General features: G+C 32.6%; 1 protein-coding gene across 1 annotated transcript; it reads right to left on the bottom strand.

Annotated features, from left to right (window-relative positions):
* Positions 1-4,360: 4,360 nt before the first annotated feature.
* LOC127724008 (T-cell-specific guanine nucleotide triphosphate-binding protein 2-like) lies at positions 4,361-9,792 on the bottom strand. Its single transcript, XM_052230743.1, has 2 exons — positions 9,681-9,792; positions 4,361-5,623 (listed from the first exon to the last, which is right to left on the bottom strand). Exon 2 carries the CDS (start codon positions 5,599-5,601, stop codon positions 4,396-4,398), a length of 1,206 nt encoding a protein of 401 aa, XP_052086703.1. The 5' UTR covers positions 5,602-5,623; positions 9,681-9,792; the 3' UTR covers positions 4,361-4,395.
* Between the last annotated feature and the right edge of the window lie 15,043 nt (positions 9,793-24,835).

The following is a 24,835-nucleotide window of genomic DNA, read 5'->3' on the forward strand; positions in this document are numbered from 1 at the left end:
AAGGCCGTAAGGTATCCTTAAGATGCTTAACATCAATTTCCATTTTTAACTGTGTTGGATAGTTGTTTCATTTGCAGTCATATCTCATCTCCTTAAATTGACAAAACTGGTAAAATGTCTCTGAACACTAATTAGTTTTTTCACAGATAACATGTCTTGAAATTACCTTTGTGATTGAATATGTTTTCGTCAGTAATTTTTCAGACTGATAGATTGGATAAGATGGAAATACCTGTTTAAGTTTATTTCTTATTGGTAAAAACAAAAACAAACAGAAGAAGAATATTTTATATTCTATTCGATGGCTTTAGTCGTCGTACAGCCTTAAACCATGAGCAAAACACAGTTACGAGTGCAAACTGAATACCTTCGTTTTTGGATTATAGGGAAGGACTTTTTAATGTTAGATATAAACAATTTGTGCCTTCGTGCAATACAGTTTTGTTGATAATCATTGAGAATATCAATAGATTACGCTTAAATTGAGAATCTTGTATTTGTGTTTGAAACTGAGTGGACAATGCGTCTCACCATTAAGTTTTATGCTTGAACAATATGCAATTAGAGTGCCCCATTGATAATTTGTGTTTGTCGGCATTTAGTCAGAGTAACATTATTAGAAGATGTTTCCATATTATGTTTCTATTGAAAAAACTTTACATAGTAAGGCTCTATTAATTACCAAAAACTGGGGGGTGATCCCAGGTGTTCCGGAAGGGTACGCAGATCCTAATCCACATGTTGTCTTGACCTAGTGTAAGTAATAACCCGGTGATAAGTCTAATTAGGTAGGTCATATTCGGGAAAGGAACAGGGAATTGTGGTTACAGCAATTGGAACATATCCGTCATCTTCTGTGAAACAGATTTTCCATAATGGTCCGTAAAATTTCGAAAGGATGATTACAACTTCACTTGGAACTCTTGGTTTAATAGCTGCAACCCTCTATCAAGGAAATCAATGCAAGCGCTCGAATATCGTATCAACTTGGAGATTTATTGTCTATATACAGGTGCTTCTGGAATGTTCCTACATAGAAATTGAAAATAGGAAGCTGAATTCATTTCTCTTGATGGACATTTTTGTCCTCAATCAACCCTCATGTCAATTTCTAGATGTTATTCAAGATATAAGGCAGACTTAACTCTATCTGTTATACCCTTAATTTCAGGTTCGATGGGATAGATATGTTCAACATAGTCACCAAACTATGAATAATTTAGTGAGAGTACATCAACTGTTTAACGGAAAGGGAAGTTAAAGGATAATGCTAACTTATTTTCGTTCTTCCTGAGAAACTTATATATGAATACAGGAATAAGTCGGCAAGAAGTGGAACACAGTTGGTTCCCATGGGAATGGCGATTATTTTTAATAAAAAACACGTCCTCCAAATGAAAAAAATATGTTGTCAATCTAGATATCAAGCATACAGATGATTTCAGGTTCCGAGAACTTATTGTTGAATTACAGTGATTTTTTTACAAAGTACGATATATCAATCCCAAAGACAAGATACTTGTATCTGCTGTGGCCTTTTTTTTTATGAAACAAAGGAGAATCATTTTTTTCAAATTGTCTTTTAGTTTGGAATGGGGAATACTTGTACAAAGGGTAGAAAAGTCATATGGTTAAAAACGATTGCAAGATGAAAGAGTCTAGATTGTATGTACTCTAACAGATGTATGGAACTTTCAGTATCCACATCTGAATCACGCCGCCTCTAGAATAGGTAGTTTCACAATAACTTTGACAGCCGGCTTTGATGTTGATAATTTAGAAAGAGGTTCGTGGAGCACTTGGAAGACCCAGGAGTATATCTTGTTTGCAAGGACACTTATGTAATTTAGATATCAAATACAGTGAAGGAAGATCCAGTTCTTCATCTTTGGTTGAAATTCCAAAGGAACATAGTACTATGATTACTGTGAAAGTACTTTTACTCGTGGGGTACCAATTTTCGTGGTTTTCCATGGATGGCTTTATTCACAAATTTAAGTGCCCAACGAAATATAACAACTGTTGTACAAATCAAGATATGGAAAGATTCCCATGTAGGTGTAACTACTTCGATACGGGCATATAACTAGAGAATACATCGAATATCTGGAAACGCACTATGAACTATATATTCAACTTCAAACACGATTTTACCCATTTAATCTTTAAAAAACCTAAACTGTACGACATGTAGCCTTTTAGTTCTACTTAAAAAATAGTAATGATCGATAACGGTGATGATATGCGATGACGAAGTGTTCCTTTTAGCTCTTCACGATTTTCATACGAAGAAATATTAATTTCATATTGGGCTTGCTTTTTTATTCCATAAGAATTATTTCTACAATTCAAAGTACATTTGTGGCATTTTTTATATAATCGTTTTCTTTAAGTGATATGTGTATGACCCAATTAACACCTTTAATGATCGTTAATCTGTTGATTATTCGATATCGGGTTAATTAGGTCTTTCCACTTATCTGTGGAAAGACCTATTGTATTTCTTCTGATTATTAGGTCTTTATATCAAACATGTATTGCGCTTTTAAAACTCATCTTGTTAAGCCGAAGATTTTTTTATTGTAAGAGTTATCTTCCCAAACACTGTTTTTTTTTGTGAGTGTATCTCCTTTGTAACCAAAAAAGATAACGACAAAATTCTTTTTCATATTTGTTCGTTACATCCTCCGACATTTTTGGCTATTTGGATCGAAGCGATTCGGTGAAATCTTATTGGAGTTATCTTCCTTTACCAAATAAATTTGTCGTTATGAATTGTAACTCATAAACCGTAAGCCGTATAAATCTAGCGTCTTTTTATTTGAGGTCCTTGTGTCCTAACTTAGAAAATGTGGTCAAAGTCAAAGGTCAAGGTTATGTTCTCAACTTTGACTTTTGCTTGGTTTTGCATTTTCTCTGACACTTTCAAAGTAATATATAAAAGAACTAGTGCAAAATGTTTGCTTTATTGTTATGAAGATATGATATATTTGGTCTGAAACAATCCAATGACATCTTATAGGAGTTATTGCCCCTGAAAAGTTTTATTCTAAGGTAAATTGATTATCACTTCAGATTGGTACATAATTAAGCTATAAGGTCTTTTGCAAAATGTTTGGTGACATATGACCTTGAAAAAATGTTAACTGGTAGTGACTTTGACTGAACCCGAAGTAGTATTTTTTGCACATATTTCATGGAAAGGAACCTTGAAACCATATATTTCTTTAATGGGCATACATAAACCTATCATTTGAAATCGAAAGTGATATTATACAACCGAAAGAAGCAAATTATCTCCCTTATTAAAGGCATACGTATAAACAAACTATCCAATTATATATTTTTGGAATCAGTTTGAATAATGCTATCATATAATACCGGAAGTGACATTTTCTAGACCGGAAGTAGCCAATTTTCTCCCCTTTTACAGGCAAAGATATCTATAAACCATATATTTTTGGAATCAGTGTAAATACAGCTATCATATGAGACTGGAAGTTGCACATTATCTCCCTTATTTTAGGCCAAAGTATATAGAAGCCATATATCCATTGAATCAGTATGAAGAAACATATGATTGGACGCCAAAAGTAACTTTGACTAAACCGAACGTAGCTTCTTACCAATTATTTAGAAAATCGATGTGGAAAGACCTTCAATTGTTCTCTGCACAATTGGTTTTTAATTACTGTTATCATTTCTGATTACACGTGTACAACATTTAAAATGTTTACTTTGCAATTTCCGTCAATCACGAAAATTTGTAAGCATAGATGAATAAGCTTATTTCTGAAAGCAATTATGTTATTAAAAAATTGATGAATGTTCTTAATAACGAACTTAGACGAACAAGTAAGTGAAATTAAAAACCTTAATTTGTAAAGTCCCACAAATCAACATATCATTTTTTTTTTAAATCTTCGTTTCTGTTGGCTTTCTCAATTTTTTTTCAGAAAACTAAAATCCATGAATTTAAGATCCCACGAACATGTAACTTTTGCTCGAACCACGAAAATTGATACCCACAAATGAAAGTACATTCACAGCATCCAGGATTTCCTTCTTCGTAAATGTCGTGGGGTATATGTTGAATATCCGAGTGAATAGTCAATACCTTATGCATTTAAGATTTTACAAACAGTGTACCCATTAGTGGCACAAGGCTGTTGTCTGCTCTTTGGTCGGGTTATTGTCTCTTTGACACACTCCTCATTTCCATTCTCTATTCAATGCAATGTGATTTACACCCGAAGACGATGTTTTTTGGGGCTTTATCTACTGGGACAACGTTCGTGAAATCAAACAATTATTTTCATCGTAAGATTATATTTATATGTTTGATGTTGTCCGATGTTTATTTAAAAAAAATGTCTTAAAGCAAAATAAAGAGTCTCAATTTTTTGGTGTAACGTGATTATACACAATAATTGCATCATGTCGTAAGTCGTCTAGATAGTTGTTTAGAAATTTGTGCACGATTCCAGCTGTTGTCGCAGAAGAAATGACAGATCCTACAATTGGAACAAGAACATCAAACACACTTTCTAATGCCACCAGTGCAAAGGTTGCAAGAAATTTAGTATACTGTTGTCTTACGATGAACGTTATATCTTGGAGCGTTGGCTTTTTAAATAAAAGACCTTTGCACTTCAGCTGACTGTAATCAAAGTTTTGTAATAACTCCATCTGTTTTTCGGATAGCCCAAAAACTTTGATATAGTGTCTTATTTCCGCCACAATAATTCCTATGTTTATTGCAAGGTCGACAAAAGGCAACGGTATTCCTGATATAATGGAAGTTCCAACTGTAACAGCGATGGCACGTTTTTTCAGGGATTTGTATTTTTCATCGATTACTACCTCCGACATTGGGCCAAAAGAAAAGACAACAACTCTAAATTTTTCCTGGTTTAGTGATGACAGACTATCAAGAATATGTTTGTTTAGTTTATCCATTTCACCAATTGAAGGTGTCTTACTTGAAATGAGGAAAATTTCAGCAAATGTTTTTAGTTCTATGTTCTCATCAAGTGTCGACTTAAAAATCTCCCGAATCCGTGTCAATACTTCCTCTTCTGTCTCATTATTTTCCAATCCATGTTTAACGTCTTTGTCGATTTTTGACCTAACAAAAGAAAACGATTTTCCTAATTTTAATAATTGACTCGCTATCCATATATCATCTTCGCACAATACGGTATCAAAGAAAATGAAAAAATAGTCGTATTCACTTACTTTCATATTTCCTATATATGTTTGTTTCGGAAATTTTGTTGTACCTACGCCTGGAAGGTCAACAAATTCAATGTTGTCATTTTCTGGATGGTAGTAAGATGTTGGCGATTGTGTCGTATTTCCTCGTCCAACTGCTGCATATCCTTTATTACCCACCGTAACACCACGAATAGAATTAATGAATGTAGACTTTCCTACATTTGTTTTGCCAATAATTCCAAACTTAACCGACTCTGTTTTCCATTTATTTAATGTAACATCTAGATATCTTTGAAGTGCAGCTGGGCCCTCTGATTTTGCTATTTCGTAAATTTTCTGTACTTCGGGATTATCCGACACGACTGTCGATTGCTTTTGACCCATCTTTTCTTAACTGTTGAAATCTCTGAAATGAAATAACATTTAGTTATTTTATGCTTATTGGACTTTGTGGGTGTTTCTGATTTCATACTATTTCTTATTCATGAAGTTATATAATGACAGTTTCACATGAAAATTACATTACTTTGTTTAGCTTTAATAATTAACAAACGAATGGTGTGGATAACTACATGAAAATCGTCATTTGTGTGTATATTTACACATTAGTAAAAGTAGTATAGAAGTTAGTCCTACTTTAGGTTTCGTTAAATTTAAGTGGTGATTTTGGTTTTCAAATCTTGTAAAATTTGTAAAAAATTCAAATGAGAACCAGCATTTACACATATACAGTTTAGTTCCGCGGTGTAAATGGCTATAAAGCTGGGGAATATCAAAAGTTTTATTTTAAATATATGATAAAACATGGTTTCAGGAAAAAACAATAAGATGGAAAAAAGTAAGATAACAAAATACAGAACTCCGAGGAAAATTCAAAACGGAAAGTCCCTAATTAAATGGCAAAATCAAAAGCTCAAACACATCAAACGAATGGATAACAACTGTCATATTCCTGACTTGGTACAGGCATTTTCGTATGTAGAAAATGGTGGATTAAACCTAGTTTTATAGCTAACTAAACCTCTAATTTGTATGTCAGTCGCATACAATTCCATTATATTGACAACAAAGTGTGAGCAAAACAAACAGATATAATAGGTAAAAACGTCAAAAATAGGGATTTTGCAGTCAACATTGTGTTATAATCTTAATCACTATAAAATTGGAAAGATAGTAAGAATACAAGTGGAAAAAGGAATTGTAAGCGAAGCCCAAAACGTGTAACGATTTGGTAGAGCAAAAACAAAAAGAAAGTGAAGTGTATGGCTGCTTTTTTTCTCCAATTCTCTTCACTTTCTTTTTGCTTTTAAATATTTAAACATGTCAGGAGTCGTATCACTAAATAGACCGAAAGAAAATAGTCATATCCATCTAAGATGAACATTAAATTTAACAAAAGCGATCCGAGAAATACTATTAAAGCAATTCACTAATTAATGAAACAAATATTGATATAACATAAGACAAGTACAAGTTTTCTGACTTCTGACTGTCATACAAGTGGGAGGTTTAGTTAACTATAAAACAAGGTTTAACCACCGGAAAATGTATGTACCAATGTGCTTCCAGGCTTAAAATAATGACCTCCGTAAGGTCATTATTTACCCTGACTAAAATGCAAACTACAGAGTACCTAAACTTTGAATTCGTGTGTTGTTGCAAATTTGGGGTTAACTGTACAATTTTCTATCTTGAACATTTTTTTAAAGTTTAGGAAGGAACAATCCTCTCCTCCGTTTATTATTCTGAAACAAATATCATTTACTCTATTAAAAGACAAAATATTACTATTTTCTATAGGGGACAGACCTGAAGAAAAAAATGTGTTGCCAGGCATCAGAGAGAAAACAATTACAAATGTATTCTTAAAAGTTCGTAAAAAACTGTCGAAAAAATAATCTGCTTTTCCGTGTTAAAAATGTCGTGAAACAATAGAAAAAACTATAGCACCCCCTTTATATAGCTTATATGATAAGTTGTTTTAAATTGACCTGATGTTTTTCATACATCTTAACCATTCATTTGCTTCTTACTTTATGCAATTACTGTAACATTTATGTTGTAACTGGACAGTAATTTCTAACGTTTATATCTAGTTTTATTTATTCATTAAAAATGAGCCGTATGGCGTGTTTATGCCGAAACGCTAAACAAAAGAATATCCCACTACAATGTGAACTGAAAAATAAGATACAATTCCTGAAAATCTTTACAGACAATAATATTTCTTGACAGTCTATATGTCAGATAATGCATATTGTTTAGGTTTTTCATTGGATCAATCATGACACCCCTCGGTGAGTTTTATGACAAGAAAGACCTTAAACTATGCATTTAAATTGAGAATAAAAACATGGGTCAAAGAGACAACAACCCGACAAAAGAGCAGAAAACAGCCGAAGGCCATATTATCTAAAACGTATCAATTTGCAACTGCCTCAATGCAGATCTTAATTGTTTATTGTATAATTTCAAAGTGTATCTGATAAATTTTTATTGTATACAGATAACTTATAGATATTGGAAAAGTCCAAAGTTACACTTGTTGATTACTATTGTTTATAAATTGGGGTTAAAAGTTTATGCATAATAAATATTAAATATCAAATATGTTCTTACATATTTTACTGAAATAAATAAGTATATGTGTAGCTGAATTTAGTATTAAAAACTTGTTTTAACTTCGCTTCATGTAACAGAAGTACCACAAAAAGAAACAGGAAAACATACAGATTAAAGATAAAAATGGTTCCAAGCCAGTTTGTGAAAAAAGCGGATAAAATTTTTAAATTTCATACGTCCGAAGCGCTTTTGTGAATTAACCTTTATCAGGAACGCTCAAAGCCAAATATTTGAAATAAATATTAATGCATCCAAATAAAGTATTAATGACTGATCTTTGAAATGTCTCGGTTGCATTTAGCCTTTTGCATATTATTTAGATACATGGGTGGTTCCATTAGGGCATACGAGTCTTTATCGAAAAGACAGACGGACAGACGGACGGACGGGCGGACAGAAGGACGGAAAGACAGAAACAATAGAAAAAGTATGAAATTTAATGAAAAATTGAGAAAGTCAGGAGGTTTTACACATTGACCAAGCTTTCTTTATCTTATTTTTTAAATTAGTTTTTGCTGCGTTTCAACGTCCACTGCTTAACTTCTTCAAATAATTTTTACTGAACCAATTTAAAAATAATAAGGTATCATTTTAATAGTCAAAGCTAGCAGAGCACACAAAAATTGATCAATTGATAGATATATGTCACTAGTTTTAGAAAAAATATCACTCGAAGGGACTAAAATTCTACTTTGAAGCAACATGTCACATAACCATGGACCTTTGTGCAATATTTTATGGCAAATAAATACAGAATGTAGCCATGGATACACAAAAAAATATTTTTCACCATTTTTACTATTGAAAATGAAATCTATGAAAGATTCAGATTACATACATATGCACATGTGTGACACAAACAATAAGCTTATTTTATCAGAAATCCAGAAAGAAGATAAATTAACATGTTTGTGTGTCAATTCTAATCTTATTTCCTAAATGTGTAGTGCTACCTAATTACATTAACTGTACCAATTTTACTGCACCATATGCACATTTCGACAATAAATGCATCGTCAGTGAAGCTCTAATCCAACAAATTAAAGACCAAAACTAATACAAACGTTAAAGAGCTGTTAACAAATACCAAATTACTGCCTACTGGGCTTTTTTTTTGTGATACTCTTGGGGACTAACAGTCCTCCAAAAGAGGTAACGGCCAATGATAATAATAACGTTAACGTTACTGATTTCCTGCACCAGATGCGTATTTTGACTGGTAATATCTCTTTAATGTTGCTCAAACGAAAAAATTGAAATTCCAAAACTAAATACAAACTTTGAAGAGCGGATTCAACCATAAGGACCAAACCAGATAGCCAAGCCCGACAATGATACAAAGCTATACATTAGGGAGATTCCTTCCTTAATTTTAAAGTTATTTCGTCATTTTAATACAGCAAATTTAAATAGAACAATATCTGTATTTGCATGCCAGTACTAAAGTACTAGCTCCTGGGCTGGTGATACACTCAGGGACTACCAGTCTACAAGCAGAGACAGCTAATTTCTTTTTCAAAATTCGACTTTGCCTAAGGGCGGTTGAACCATAGTTTGTTAGTTATTAATGTTGTAATCTATTTACGGGTAATATTAGAAAAATCATGTCAATCAATACAATAGCAAAGACTACTGAACAGAAGCTACTCTTGTGGACTAACATTCACTATCAGGGGTTTCGACCCTTTGCTAGTAGATGATGAAATCATATATTGAAGGAGTAAAAAGAGATATGAAAATTCTAACAGATGGTCTTATCAATATGCCAGAATTATAATCTTTGAATATACGCAAATGTAATAGGACAAAACTTTGTGGCACTTAAATAATTGCTTGCTTACCTTGTTTCAAAGTCCATCAAAATGAGTCGGAATACAGAGTTAAAGATATCTTACATTTGTGGCATAATGGTTATCTTTTGTAGACCGACCTGCGATTGTGTCTATAATATGACGTAAATTTATCAATATATTACAGATTTATAAAAAATGATATAGCTGAAAATAGAACGATATCTCACGTCTCGTAAATTGAACAGTATTGACATTGATTATTGAGGACATGTTTAAGTCGGTCGCCATCTGTGCGCCTACATCCAATTCAAACAAGGACTGCATCCATTCAAACGGTTAACACCACTCGATCTATCCTATATTATTAATATAGACAACAGTTAAATTACCATGTTTATATATATCATAAATCGATTAAGAAGAAAAATGATGGTAACACGCTAAAAACTGAGGAAATCGCATGAACTCCAAAAGGAGAAATTGGGTGCTTCGACAAGGTATGTGTCTCCTGCTATCCATATATCACCGGACATGTACAGTCGGTAAAATAACAAAATAGACAATTTTCCGGGTATCTAAGGATCTAAGACAGCGAAAACATGTCGCTAATGAGATGAGACACAGATATATGGTATCGGTCAACTAACTCTTGATGGTGATCATAAAACTCGCGTAGTGTCGATTTCAGTAATTCCTTATAACTCTGTTGGAGCAGTTTTTTTTGTGTACGGATCATACCACTACTAATAAAGTCAAATTAAAAAAAAAATCCACGAGAGGAACGATTTTATTAAGAGATGTAAATGCCATATGATTGAGCAGAGAGTATGTTACTGATTACAAATCGGAAGTTAAGAATTGCAAAGTTGCAATCATTACGTTTGTCATAGATTTTAATTTCCATTTGTGTCAATATTGAAGGAAATATCAAATATATAGCAGACCTTCTAGTTTCGGTAATCGCAAATTCACTGGATATATGAAAATCAAGTTTTCACTGAAATGTAGGTTATTGATACCCAATCTATATTTGGCACAACCTTTCGGAATTTTAAGTCCTCAATGTTTTTAGCTTCGTTCTTTATTTGGCCATTAACTTTTTTAATTTAGTGACAGGACATCTGAAAGAGAAATTAAAGAACTGTGCAAGATGTTTTTTTTTTCTTTTTGTCTTTAAGAAGGTTTGTATGAATTCTGTTTCATATAAATACAAATACTAATCGGTAAATAGGAGTGCACAAATAGTAAGCATTAGAATTTCGACAGTCTGCTGAAATATCTGTCCATCAAATTCATCAAATATGTTGTTTATCAAAATTACCAGAATTATGATCTCATCCTCGGTGTATTTGTTTTTGAAATCAGTGTTCTTCACTCTTCACAAAGTATAAAAAATAAGGAGATTGGTTATGATTGCCAATGAGACAACTATCCACCAAAGTTCAAATGAAGTGGATGTAAGCAATTATAGGTAACCGTACGGCCTTTAACAATGAGAAAAATCCATTCCGTATGGTCGGCTATAAAAGGCCCCGACATGAAAAATATGAAACAATTCAATTGAGTAAATTGAGTAAGCTTTTTCATGACCCAAAACATTACAGACGTTGCATTCGATTTTTCAATTGAGTATGGAGAATAGTAGTGTATAGCGTAGAGAAACCAACAGTTTTTTCCTCAAATTTGTATTGAATGTAATTGGAGATATTGCAGAAAAGTTTTAGAATTGTTTGGAATCCAGATCTGATTAATATCGCTACTTACCAAAAAAAATGATAGCTAGAACTTTAGAAAGATGTTAAGTCGATCATCTCGACGACCCGGCTATATGTCGTTCTTTAAAATGATTTCAAAGATTAGAGGTTTTCATTGTTCTATTTGATGTTAAAGTCAAATTAGAGTTTATATCAACCAATATAATATTGATACGATATTAAAGAGTTTGTGTACTTATCATAATTGCGCTGATAGAAGGTTTCATCTTACAAGTAAGCTATGATACCAAGGGTTTTATTAATAAATATGACGTCATCCCTTCGAACATTTTACTGACACCATAATGATTTGATTGACCGTTATCAATTATCTGTGTCACACATTGTCACGAATATGTTCCAATTGTCATATATGTTCCATTCGTCGTAGTCGTATTTCTCGATTATGACATCACCTACTTTTGATTTACAATACGAATGATGACAGGTACCACAAGTGTAACAGAATCTGCTTAACCTTCCGGGGGGAAATATCACCTCTAACTCTTTGATTGTTTTGTTTTTTAGTGTTTAGTTTTCTTTGTAGTGTTTTGTAAACTGAGTTTGTTTTTTCATCACTTTATTTTTTGTCTTATGACTTTTAATAGTCTCCTTGGTCCCCTTATGTCTTTTTGTCACTTGTTATCATCGCCATTTAAGACAATTTCTATCGATTTGTAAGATATGAAAGTCTTCTTTTTGTATAACTCACCATCTAGACAGTATTCCTTTTTTTGTCTTCTTTTTCAGTTGTCTCTGAATGCTGTTAGTCAACGTATTTAGTCCTGTCATGAAGCACCATCACTGGATATCATTTCTTACCATTCCGCCTTGGTTTTTGGTACTCTCGTGTCATTCAATCTTATGTTTTAAATGTTGTTTTACTTTTCGTTCTTTCCCCCATAACAGCTTGTATCTTTTATTGACATATTGAAAATTTGTTTTGCATTGCGGCTTTGTATCTTCTCTCCATTTTCCAATTATCAAAAGTATTTTTCGAAATTCAATAATGAGCTCAATAGACAGTGTTTCGCGATATTGAAATGATCTATAACAAACTTTCTAAAAATTCTCCGTTGATTAATTAAGAAATTATCTAGATACTAAGATTCAAACTCCCTCAAGCAAATTTGACATTTGATGAAATTGGATATTCCTTGTATATGCCTTTTGGTCATATAGCTTCTCATATATTCAGGTTTTTATACAGCATTGGTTTTAAATGGGGTTGAGAGTTTTTGATGAAGGTAAATCCAGAAGGGCGCTTTGGACGGACGAAATTTTTAATTCATGTTTAATTATATTTATGATATTAAAATGTGTAAATTTCACACTTATATATATATTTTGTATTTGATAGTCTACCTTATAACTAATATACTTAAAATTAGCATAAATGATGTAAGCTAAGTAGTCTATTAAAAAAGCATTTAGTGCAATACAAATTATTTAATTAGATTGACATATTGGCAGTGGTTCGATACCATTGCTGGTTAACTATTAGTCACTAATGGTATATTATCAGCTCAGTAGTTAGTGAGTCAATTGTGATTTGATTTTTAACATTTTATTCTAAAATTTTCCGTTGAATAAATAGGAAGTTATTTGAGAGAACAAGGGTTGATGTGGTTTCATTTTGCTAAACCTTTGGTATTTTTATCAGCTTTTCTGTGCGTGTATTAGGTTTTGGATTTTCAAACAATTCGGTTTCAGGGTTCATTGAAAAGACATTAATTTTCGAAAGAAGTATCTGCTACAGTAAAATTTGTTCTTTTGCGCTTTTCTTGATATATAAAGTGTTATTTTCATTTCTTATATGATGTTCTTCAAACGCTTTGAGTACACACCCGTGGTAAATTCGATTATATTCATATATGTCAGCTGATTTATTTGGGCTGTTCCAAATGTACCATTGTACGTCGTATGCTTTTTATGAATGATTTATCTCACGTCAGATGGTGTAATTGACGTCATTGAACGATGACGTTAGATTGTAAGGATTTTACTTGAAAATGCACGAATAAGAAACCGAAAGTCGTCAAAACATTAAAACATAAACAGACCATGGTAAAAATTTGTATGATGTCCATATCTTCTTTAAAAATAAGTGAGATTGTCAATTAAATTAATCCAAATCTGTCTTAGTGTGTTATTGTATATCGTTAAAGAATATCACTTATTCAATTTTGGTCGTAGTTTACGTCAATATTAATAATGTGTTCAATTAAGGGAACAACATACATTTCCCTTCAAATAGAGCGCTTCGATCCAAAAAAGTTGATGTCTTTGTCCTATTAGAATAGAAATAATTCATGGGGGCTTAGATTTATACTGATTTTACCACGGGTTGGCCCTTTATGCTGATTTTTAACCCCTCGCTCTCATTTGTGGTATTTTATTTAGCATTAAGGGCCAACCCGTGGTAAAATAACGATAAGTTAAAGCCCCCAATGAATTATTTCTTAACTTTTGTTATTGATGACTATGTTGATCAATTAATTTCAATTGTATTTTTGTAAAGGGAGGTCGGGGATACCACATCCGAACAAGGAATCAGAATTAGGTATAAGGGAGATGCCTTTCTTAATTAAAACAGATTTCCAAAATTATGTTCAAGCCAGTACCGACGTTTGAAGCCAAATTATGCATCAGCAGAGATATCACTAATCATCAAACTTTGAAATATTCAGTGAAAGGACATCTTCGAACGTAAAGTTATTTGATAATGCTAGCTTTTTCCATCCTTTCTAGAGAATTTTCTAAAGTCTGTTTCATAAAAAAAAAATACAGATCACAGTTAACTATCAAAAGAATGAAACACAATAAACAAAAACAAAAGACGACTACCAAACTACACAAATATGTTGCCCATGAATAAAACTAGCATACGGTTAGTTTCAGAGAATCTTTACAATGAAAAAAAAACTTATATAAAAGGTTCAATCTCATCAAAGATATCAGTCCTATAATGTTGTAGCACCAGAAGTGCGTTTCGTCTAAATAACTCTTCAGTGGATGGTCAAATCAAATACGAAGTTGAGATAGGTCAGCAACACAGATTATAAATACTCTAACATAACTTAGGTTTTTGTGGTATCCACAGGTGAGTAAATGACACGTCTAAGGACTAACAGTTCACCACCCAGTGCTATTAAATGAAGATAAAAAACCACTTTAATTTAGTGCTTTCGATGCGCTTTTATAAATTTACCTTCATCGGGAACACTCAAATCCAATCATTTCAAAGCCAAGGATTATAAAACATAATCATGCGAAGAGTTATCGTATCAAAGGGACACATAAAATTAATTTGAGATCAACTTTGCCTGAGGGAGTTGGAACCTTAGGTTCCTAATAATATCTTAAATTACCAACGGCGAATTTAAGACAAGTTTGTTAAAAGTCATATCACTACAGTAGCACTGACTACTGAGTTGGTGATACTGTCGGGTTTTAACAGCACGCCAGCAGTGCAAATAAATGCCTTAACATTTGAAGGTCATTAATGTATAAGACCTAAATACGCGAAGAGCTGTATGACCAATGGGACCAAAGTTGTTTAATTTTGTTCAAAACTACAAAAACTACAACATAACCTCATTTTGAGATCTTTTCATTAGTATTCAAATATGAGCAAATTACATTTGAGTCACAACGGCACTTTATTATCTTTAACTATATACAGGGAATACGTACCATACGTTTCAACTAAAATGTTAGACGTAATGACTTACTATGGCGACTAACGTACACTCGGTTGGTAACTTCTTAAATTGTATTACACAACCGACACTTAATTGTTTACGTGCATATTGGCATTGCAGCTACTTTACTCCAAGCTTATTGTTTCAACCTTAACGAACAAAGGGATGGTGCAATAGTGGATTCCCCAAAATATGATACCCATCCTTAAGATGGTATTTCACACAAACTCGATTTGTAAATTCGCATGAGTTATAAGAAACAATCAACCCATAAAGACTTCTTTACCTAGGAGAGAAACATGATTTTATTTATCAAAAGAAACTAAAATTGGGATTTAATAACATAAACGATACAAATTAAACCACACCAAATGCGCATTTCGACACCTTATGTCTCCTCGGTGATGCTCGCGGCATCCTTTACAGACACTCTCTAATAGATGAGCAAAAAGAACTGTACTGTAACTGTATATGTAGAATGGCTATTGCGAGTTTCAATCAGAATGTTACAAACTGTGCCACCATGTACACACATGTTTAGTAATTTAATGCTCAACGTAATCCCAATACCAAACTCTAAGAGCCCCAAATACGTTATAAAACTATGGCGCCTCACATGCTCTTGTCAGGAATAACAGCTTTTCTATTTACATTTTATTTATCAAAAGAAACTAAAATTGGAATTTAATAACATAAACGGTACAAATTTAACCACACCAAATACGCATTTCGACAACTTATAACTCCTCGGTGATGCTTGCGGCATGTTTGAAATGTCTTAATCATTTAAAGACACTCTCTAATAGATGAGCAAAAAGAACTGTACTGTAACTGCATATGTAGAATGGCTTTTACGAGTTTCAATCAGAATGTACCAAACTGTGCCGCCATGTACACACATATTTGGCAATTTAATGCTCAACGTATTCCCAATACTTAACTCTTAGAGCCTCAAAGACGTTATATAAACTTTTCTATTTACATTTTCGTCATGGGCATCAGACAACTATTAACCAAATGGTAAAAGACAAAGATAAGGATAACTACATGTCATACAACTACGATATTAACAGTGAAGAAATACAAAATTGTCCAAGGTCTGTTGTAAATTCGTGCATGCAGAAAAGAACAGAAATATATTTTTATGAATTTTCATAACTTTTAATAAACAATTGACAGGTCTTTCAACAATGACAAAACGTATACGGTATATAGTGAGCTAAAGAAAGCTCTGCGTGACAAAATGGAAAGAATTGAAAAGAGAAGACCATCGGCGAATTATGCTAAAAACAATAAGCCAAAAATTAATATGACATATATCAACAACTGAATTACAGCTCCTGATTTGGAACATGCACATAAAGAATGTTGCGTGGTTAAAGTTTTTTTGTGAGCGCTGAATCATCCCCTCTTCTGGGATAGTTGTGTAACAGCATAGCTTAAGAGCAAACTTTAAAAATCAGTTGGAAAAGTTTGACTCATCAGATAGCACTTCTTGGAAGCATTTCACCGATTCTACCCAATTTGAAACGGGGTTAGGTCATCATTGGAAATACACAAATTGATAAGTAAACTGTTCTGCTTGAAATCAGCACGACGATAACTAACATCTTACTTACGGAACCAGAACAACTTCTTGTCTCGATACCATAAATAGCCTTTGAGGACGAAAATCAACTCGTTGGTCAGATAACGACCGAGAAATCAATTCAGCTGTCAAGGTTGCAAAAACAAATGCATACAATTACCTGAGTGTACCGGACTCAATACAAAGTCTGGTGGATTCAAGAATTTCTCTGAATTGAATGCACTTCTGTCACCAAAGGCAAACTATGTAACATCTAATGAGAGATTTTCGAATGACGCAAAATTAGCACTGGAATTAGTACGACTTGAAGTTCACAGGGAAGTATTAAATTGCAAACACCAACCTTTTTCGAAGCAAAGCCCGATGGCCATCCTCGGTCCGGTTTTGGACATGGAATGACTACTTCGGGTAGGAGGCCGCCGTATCATCAAATCTTACTTAAAAAAATCGTATAGTTAGTGAAAAGGAACCATCCTCCAATCTGGGCGTCATCTTATGGTAACGCCTTTTGTCCGACACTGCCATGACAAGATCAAACATCAATGTCGCCACTTCAGAGTTAGAGCAACTAGACCCACAGGATGGAACGTTTTGACGAAACGCTTGATTTTGTCTGATACTCTCAAATATGTGACATTAAGCAAACTCAGAAGAGGACCGAGTACTAACTCTCGTCTGACTAACCATCTTAGACCGTAATTTCCGTTTATCAACATTGGAGGAAATAGTTCATTCCGTCAGAACAACAATGGAAATGAACCACAGATTGCTGCCATCTCGTCGGAGACGTACTTCTGCTAAAGGACAAAAAAACTGTGTCGTACCCAGTTTCTCGTGTGATCAATTGCTAAGTGGAATAGTCTTTAGTTGAGAACCAACATTTCTCATACGACTTATTGTGGACAAGATTCCTGTATATGATATTTCAGTGTTTATAGTGAAGCTATGCATTAAAAAGTAAAATTACAAAAATACCGATCTCCAATGAAAATTCATAACAGAAAGTGACAAGTCCATTATCAGATGGCAAAATAAAAAGCTCAAACACATCAAATCAATAGAAAATAACTGTCGTATTTCTGACTAGGTACATGCATTTCCTTATGTAGAAAATGGTTGATTAAACACTAAAAATAGTGATTTATATTTTGTATTCATATACGATTCATTTATGGAATAGTGATATCCGATGGATATCAGATGGAGAGTAATCTGTAACCTCGTTGATCAATATATATAGTTCGTTTGATTATATTGTCGATCAGTTTACGTGTTCAACGGACAATGCTATCATTTATATTTGACATTTTGTATATTATATCATTTGTTCAACACATTGTAAAATTTAAGTTCATTTTGTATTTTCAGTTTTTTTACCATTTGTTTGATTGGTTCAAAGATTGAACTATCAGCACCTGATAGTCTTATTTTGCTTGAGTCCAATCGTCGGTTATACTTAATGGTCTGGCCATTATAGTGTGTTCAATATATCAAAGGATTGACATAAAAAATGAAAAATGTATGGCCATTTTACCAAGTCTATGTAAACGCGTGCCAATGCGTATGTAGACATTTAATTGCCTTTCAGCCTTCTTACAGATATTAAAATATGTTAATTAAAATGAAATTTGAAATCAATAGTGACATCTAATAGTTCGACCTCATCTTCACATGATAAAGATAAACCACTTGAATCAAAGATGACATTACTCGTGTGTTCTTTTACCAAAAGATCTAGAGATTGCTTGAAATTTCTCTAGATTGGCTTGCATTTAATCCATGAAATTAAGAATTTGCTATCTACCTCCAGTGATGAAATGACTGACTGGAAACATTTATCAGTCAGTTTGACAGAATTTAATCATCTGCATATATAATTATACAAAAAGCATTTCCGTATTTACAATTAGAATAAATAATGGATAATAAGATAATAATATTGAAAAATATGTCGCCTTGAGGTACCCTTTAAAAATGTATGACAAACTACTCAGGTTTTGACCGATTTTCACACATAACTTCCTGTTTGTAATAAAACTAGTTAATGCAACTACTAAAAAGGACTTTGACAGCCCATGTGTTTTTAATTTCAATAATATGTAAATAGCACATAGCTGAGATGATGATAGAGCAGATTGTCACCCCGAGAAAACATTGTCAACTGAGGCGAAGCCAAGGTTGACAATGTCTTTTCGAGGGGTAACAATCTGCTCTATCACCCTCTCAGATATGTGTTATTTAATTTATTATACTGGATGTTCTGTTATTACTGTCTATTAAATTTCAAATTCAACGTAATAAACTATGTCGTCTTGTACATAACAATCATCCGTATTTATTAAAGCACATACTTGAGCAAGCGTCTCCGTGAACGGTAATAGAGTCTTTGTCATGGGATAGAGTTAATTGTCACCCTCGTATTAACCAATCAAAATCTGGAATTTTGACATGAAGTATAATAACAGTAAATGTTCAATCATACGAAAAAGAGTAAACTTACACCCAAATCCTGACCGAAAAAGGCGTTTGAGTGCTAATTGTTGAAGAGCGTACGTTGACATTAACAGCCTTATATTTTGGTCTTTGGTAAATACTTATAGAAGTCCAGTCGACAATCATACCATAGCTCCCTATTTTCATAGTATAGCGTACTGATAGAACGAGTGCCCAGAACATTTTTGCATTTATTACTTTTATTCGACATATGCTTTGAATGGAGATAATTTAAATTAATACTATGTATTACTACTTAACTAAAAAAAAAGATAATAAGACGTTAAAAAAATAAGACGACAGATCAAGTTCATTAAGACATGCGGGCTACTACTCGAGAGCATATTTAATATTTACTTTACTTTAAACGGGCGTTAGGTGTCAAGTTCATGTTCTCCTATTTGACTCAAATTCTCATATATGATTTATAACATACTTAAACGTATATTCAAACTACAAAAAAGTATAAAATAAACAATTAACAATTCATGGACTTGATTAAACATATCAGGAATCCGTGCGTATTAACCATCGAGATGACCTCCGAAGACTGCCGACGATGTTCACTGACATGTGAATGCAAAATTAATACAACAACGTTGGTAAGACATCGGAAAGATACTCAGATGTTTTTATCTGAATGTTGTGTTACTAGTATTTGAACACAAAACGTAATTGTTTTCTTTTATCCTAAACAGAATTATTTTTTTCAAGTATTTTTTATTTTTGTTTATCGGAATATTTGGTTGACGAAATGTGTTTAAAACTACATATCATCTACTTTTTACTAGACATTTTTTTTAAATCAGTTTGAGGTCATCAATCTATAAAAAAAAAAAAAATACCCTTTCACCTACAGTTTACGTTTTTTTTTTTTCAAAATGTGATGTTAACAGCAGTATATGACATTACTGCACAAAAACATCTTCTACTTTGATAACGCAATTATCCTAATTATTGCTTGATTATTTGGATATGAATTTAACAAAAAAAAGGTTTCTGCAAATATTTTATGAAAAAAAAAACGAATGAATATTTGAAAAAAAATGTATTTATAAGAGTGTATATAAAATTATAAATGATTATAAATCCAAACATTCATCACGTGCAAGCTGAATTTCATGCTGAGTATTAATTGATAGAGAATGAGTAAGATCAACATCACGGTGTATCATCTCCACTGGAAATTGGGTATATACGAAGCGGAGTGAAAGGAGAAAAAAAATAAACAAGGTTAGAAATCCTTTGATTTAAACCATTTCTACTGTTTTGGTGAAGTGACCGCTTATGAAACAATTGTATAATAGATAGTGCTTTAATTTTTTATGCCAACAAGTAACAATCAAAGACAAGATTTTGTGTTATGCTTCACAACTGTGTACTTGGTTCAGAAAATGTCGAGGTAAATCGCCCTCCTACCTGGCCAGATATTCAACTGTTTGTCATTCTTTTTCAAGACAAACTTTTAGATTATGATAGTGTGACATCATATTTACCAACATTCTCTATTAAAAAGATGTTTTCTAAAGAATATCGGTAAAAACCAATCAAGCCTAGGGTACGGCAACTTGCTCATGTTTACAGATTTACAGTACTTGAACTTGTTTTCCAACTGTATGGCCACTTGCTAGTTTTAAAAAATGTATATGCCGTCCTTTTCAAGAAATAACGCTATAAGTTCGAGTACCTAATTATGCATTATATTTCTTATATATCCGAGTTTACATCAGATATGAGATACAATGTAATGTAGTCGGTTCTAATACATTGAAAAATCCGTTTATCTTTTCTCTCAGTCATACAATTATGATATTAAAACAAAATTTAAATTAATTAAGGGATTACAATTGAAATTTGAGACATGCAACAACGGATAAATGTTTTGACTTTCTTTTACACTTTTGCTGTGTCTTTGACAGGCTACTCGCGATCGTTTGGTTAAATGTTAGCTGTCCTTAGCATAGCAAATCTAAATGATATTTTACACGCACATTTTATTAAACTCATCTTTGCTAGCCAAGGGTTACGACCCAGTCCGACTAGATCGGAGACCTATAATTGCTTAAATCTGTTTCATTTTGAATCTGTTAGATAGTCTTCTCATTAACAATCATACCACATCTCCTTGTTTTATAAGTATTATTGAACTAATTTTTTTTAACATGACTACAACCAGTATGCTAGTTTAAAGAACATTTCTAATAAAAACAAAAGTTCTTTTTATTTAACAAAAAAGGTACAAGCTCGCGACTTACACTGTTTGAAATTTTTGAAAATAACATGCTATAAACCATTATTTTGAGAAAGTATTGATATCGCAGAATGCTATACAAGGAATGCAAATCCGGCTGCCACTTCGGCATAGACTATTTATATAAAGCCTTATAATAGCAAAGATAGAAGACCTGGATACGCATATCTTGTATTATATACATAACAATTGTGATGATATTTCATAATTAATATGCTGTTTACTTATTTATACACTAGAGCTAGAAGTTATAATTCATCTTTTAAGTTAAAGAAATAGTCACATAAAATCAAATAATGGCATGTGAAAATCAGTTTAGATTCTAATGGTGTTTTTCTTGTAAATTCTTTGGAAAAAATCCACAAAATAGTAAAGATTGATTTTTCGGAGTGGCTATTTGTCCGGCTAGCCGGACAAATAGTGCTGGGGCTATTTGTTCGGCCTTTGCAATGCTCATGTCACAAATTCATCAAGGGCGTGTGTTATATTATCTGCAGCAGCAGCAGGTGTCAGCGTGAAACCCGATCACTGAAATGCCGGATAATGACTGAACACGGCTGTATCAATGTCGGTGATAAATTTCCCAGTTTTTAAGCTCTGAATACGCGAATTCGACAGTATGAACTTCAAAAAAAGATCGAATTCTATAAAAGGGATTCAAGAACAATAGAATCCGCAAGGAAAAGGGGAATTAATAGAGAATTGAGCGAGGACCTCAAGTTTTACCAAATCCGATATAGCTGTATAAACGGCGGAAAAGAACACCAGAGCAAGACTAACGGAGGAAGACCTAAACAAAGGTATATTTATACAATTAAAAAAGTGAAAAAATAAACATATTTGAACGATTTTATGCACACAATAATATTTTATTTCTGATGAGAAAAAAAGGGGGGGTACACCCACCACCCTCAACGACCGACCTGAATCTTATAAAGCTGGTTTTACCTTTTATATAAAGGTTGACGATATTTTTTACGTAATGAAAATGAGTAATTTATCATTTGGTGTTATCCCTGATTTTCCTTATAAAGGAAGCTGATACGGAGATTGTAAGAATAAAAATGATCAACACTGTTGGTCGGTTACTGTTCCTATCACATTTGTTCGCCAAGCCGTTCAGAAGGACCACAAACATAAACCCATTTATAACATTACTTTAAAGAAATTCTGGTAAGAGGATAACCATTTTGTGGAAGATGAGATAGAGATCGTCTGTTCAAATTATTTATAAAATGACCATAAACCCACTTATTCATGGTATGGCATCAATATTTCTGACCTGACACTACGTACTTTTAAAGCCTCATCAGAGGCCGACCTTTCATATGTAACATTGTAGATAGATGTGTGTCTGTTTCATAACAGTTTTTTTTTCTAATTAACTACACGTGCATATAGGTCTACGTTGTAGCTAGTCTTTTTACAGACTAAAGAAACTGACCAAGTAGATCAGCACCTTTGTTTAATTATTCATATATATAATGAAAAGTCTTATTGTCTTTATTTCCGTAATCTAATCTATCATAAATCTACACGAGATCTAATAGAGATAGTAGTTATCAATGCTATATATTGTTTAATTCACAGTAAACTGTCGTGTATGGTTTTAGCACCTATTTGATAATATACAAAAGTCTTCATGTTTAACAATTGAAGAGGTTTGTATAGATACCATGTCGGGTATATGCATGAATATATAAGGAACCATTATATTATCCCTTGTACGTGATCTCTTGAAATAAATTGGCATCACGTCTTTTTACATCTGTTTCACAGTATAATGATTGTATACTAAATCCTCCCGTGGTGGGGTATTGTGAATCCATGTCTTCGACTTAATGATTAATTATCATGTTGCTAATATTCTTATTGTTTTTGAAACCCATATCTGGTTTAGTTTTGAATATTTTTTTGGCAATCGGATCTTTCCGAATTATATACCAAAATTTTGTTATTACCGTTTTAAGATATTCAAAATATTGCTGCCATTTGTTTTCTTATATTTTGTTTCTTTCGAAGTTTTAGCTGTCTGCATTTATGCTTACTTTGTCTATCTTTTTCGTTAGGGTGACACCGGCAAAACATTTTATCTATAGAACGTATAAATACGACTGTTACATTAGTACATGTTGTTATTGTTTCTAAGAATTCTCGTACCTTCAAAATGAATTAAAACAATGTACTATTTCAAATAGTTGTTCATTTTGTTCACCTTCTTTATTAAATATATTAAATCCATCATTTCTCATTCTTTAGTGGAATTTAATATTATTTTTGTAAGATATTGCTTTATTTTTTTGTTTTTAATTATGGTCAAATATAGCAATATCAGATATTTCCAGGGAGGCAACTCTGTCCATTGAAACGCCAACGATCTGTTGATAGTATAATAGTATAACTTCTATAGTTCATTGACAATCATATTAGTTTGTAATGCTACCTTCAAGGGTTTGACATAATAATGAATTATCGATATTAGTTGCTTAACGTCCAGTTGCAAATATTTCATATATGTTTAGGACTATGATATAGTGATGACATAAGGTTGTTTGCTAGTATAATAGTATAACTTCCATAGTTCATTGACAATCCTATTAGTTTGTAGTTAGGACCATGCTACCTTCTAAGGTTTGACCTGATACAGCTATGACTTATTGATTGTTGTTGCTTAACGTCCAGTTGCAAATATTTCATGTATGTTTAGGACTATGATATAGTGATGACATAAGGTTGTTTGCTAGTATAATAGTATAACTTCCATAGTTCATTTACAATCATATTAGTTTGTAGTTAGTTTCCATGCTACCTTTTAAGGTTTGACATGATACAGCTATGACTTATTGATTGTGGTTACTTAAAGTCCAGTAACAAATATTTCATGTATATTTAGGACGATGATATATATAGTGATGACATAAGGTTGTTTGCTAGTATAATAGTATAACTTTCATAGTTCATTGACAATCCTATTAGTTTGTAGTTAGGACCATGCTACCTTCTAAGGTTTGACATGATACAGCTATGACTTATTGATTGTTGTTGCTTAACGTCCAGTTGCAAATATTTCATGTATGTTTAGGACTATGATATAGTGATGACATAAGGTTGTTTACTAGTATAATAGTATAACTTCCATAGTTCATTTACAATCATATTAGTTTGTAGTTAGGACCATGCTACCTTCTAAGGTTTGACATGATACAGCTATGACTTATTGATTGTTGTTGCTTAACGTCCAGTTGCAAATATTTCATGTATGTTTAGGACTATGATATAGTGATGACATAAGGTTGTTTACTAGTATAATAGTATAACTTCCATAGATCACCGACAATCACATTAGATTGTAATTAGTTCATGTTATATTCGTTGGTTTAACATAGCGATGAATTATCGATTGTTGGTTGCTT

Source organism: Mytilus californianus, unplaced genomic scaffold, assembly GCF_021869535.1.
Source record: "Mytilus californianus isolate M0D057914Y unplaced genomic scaffold, xbMytCali1.0.p SCAF_14, whole genome shotgun sequence".
In the NCBI taxonomy this organism is placed as follows: domain Eukaryota; kingdom Metazoa; phylum Mollusca; class Bivalvia; order Mytilida; family Mytilidae; genus Mytilus; species Mytilus californianus.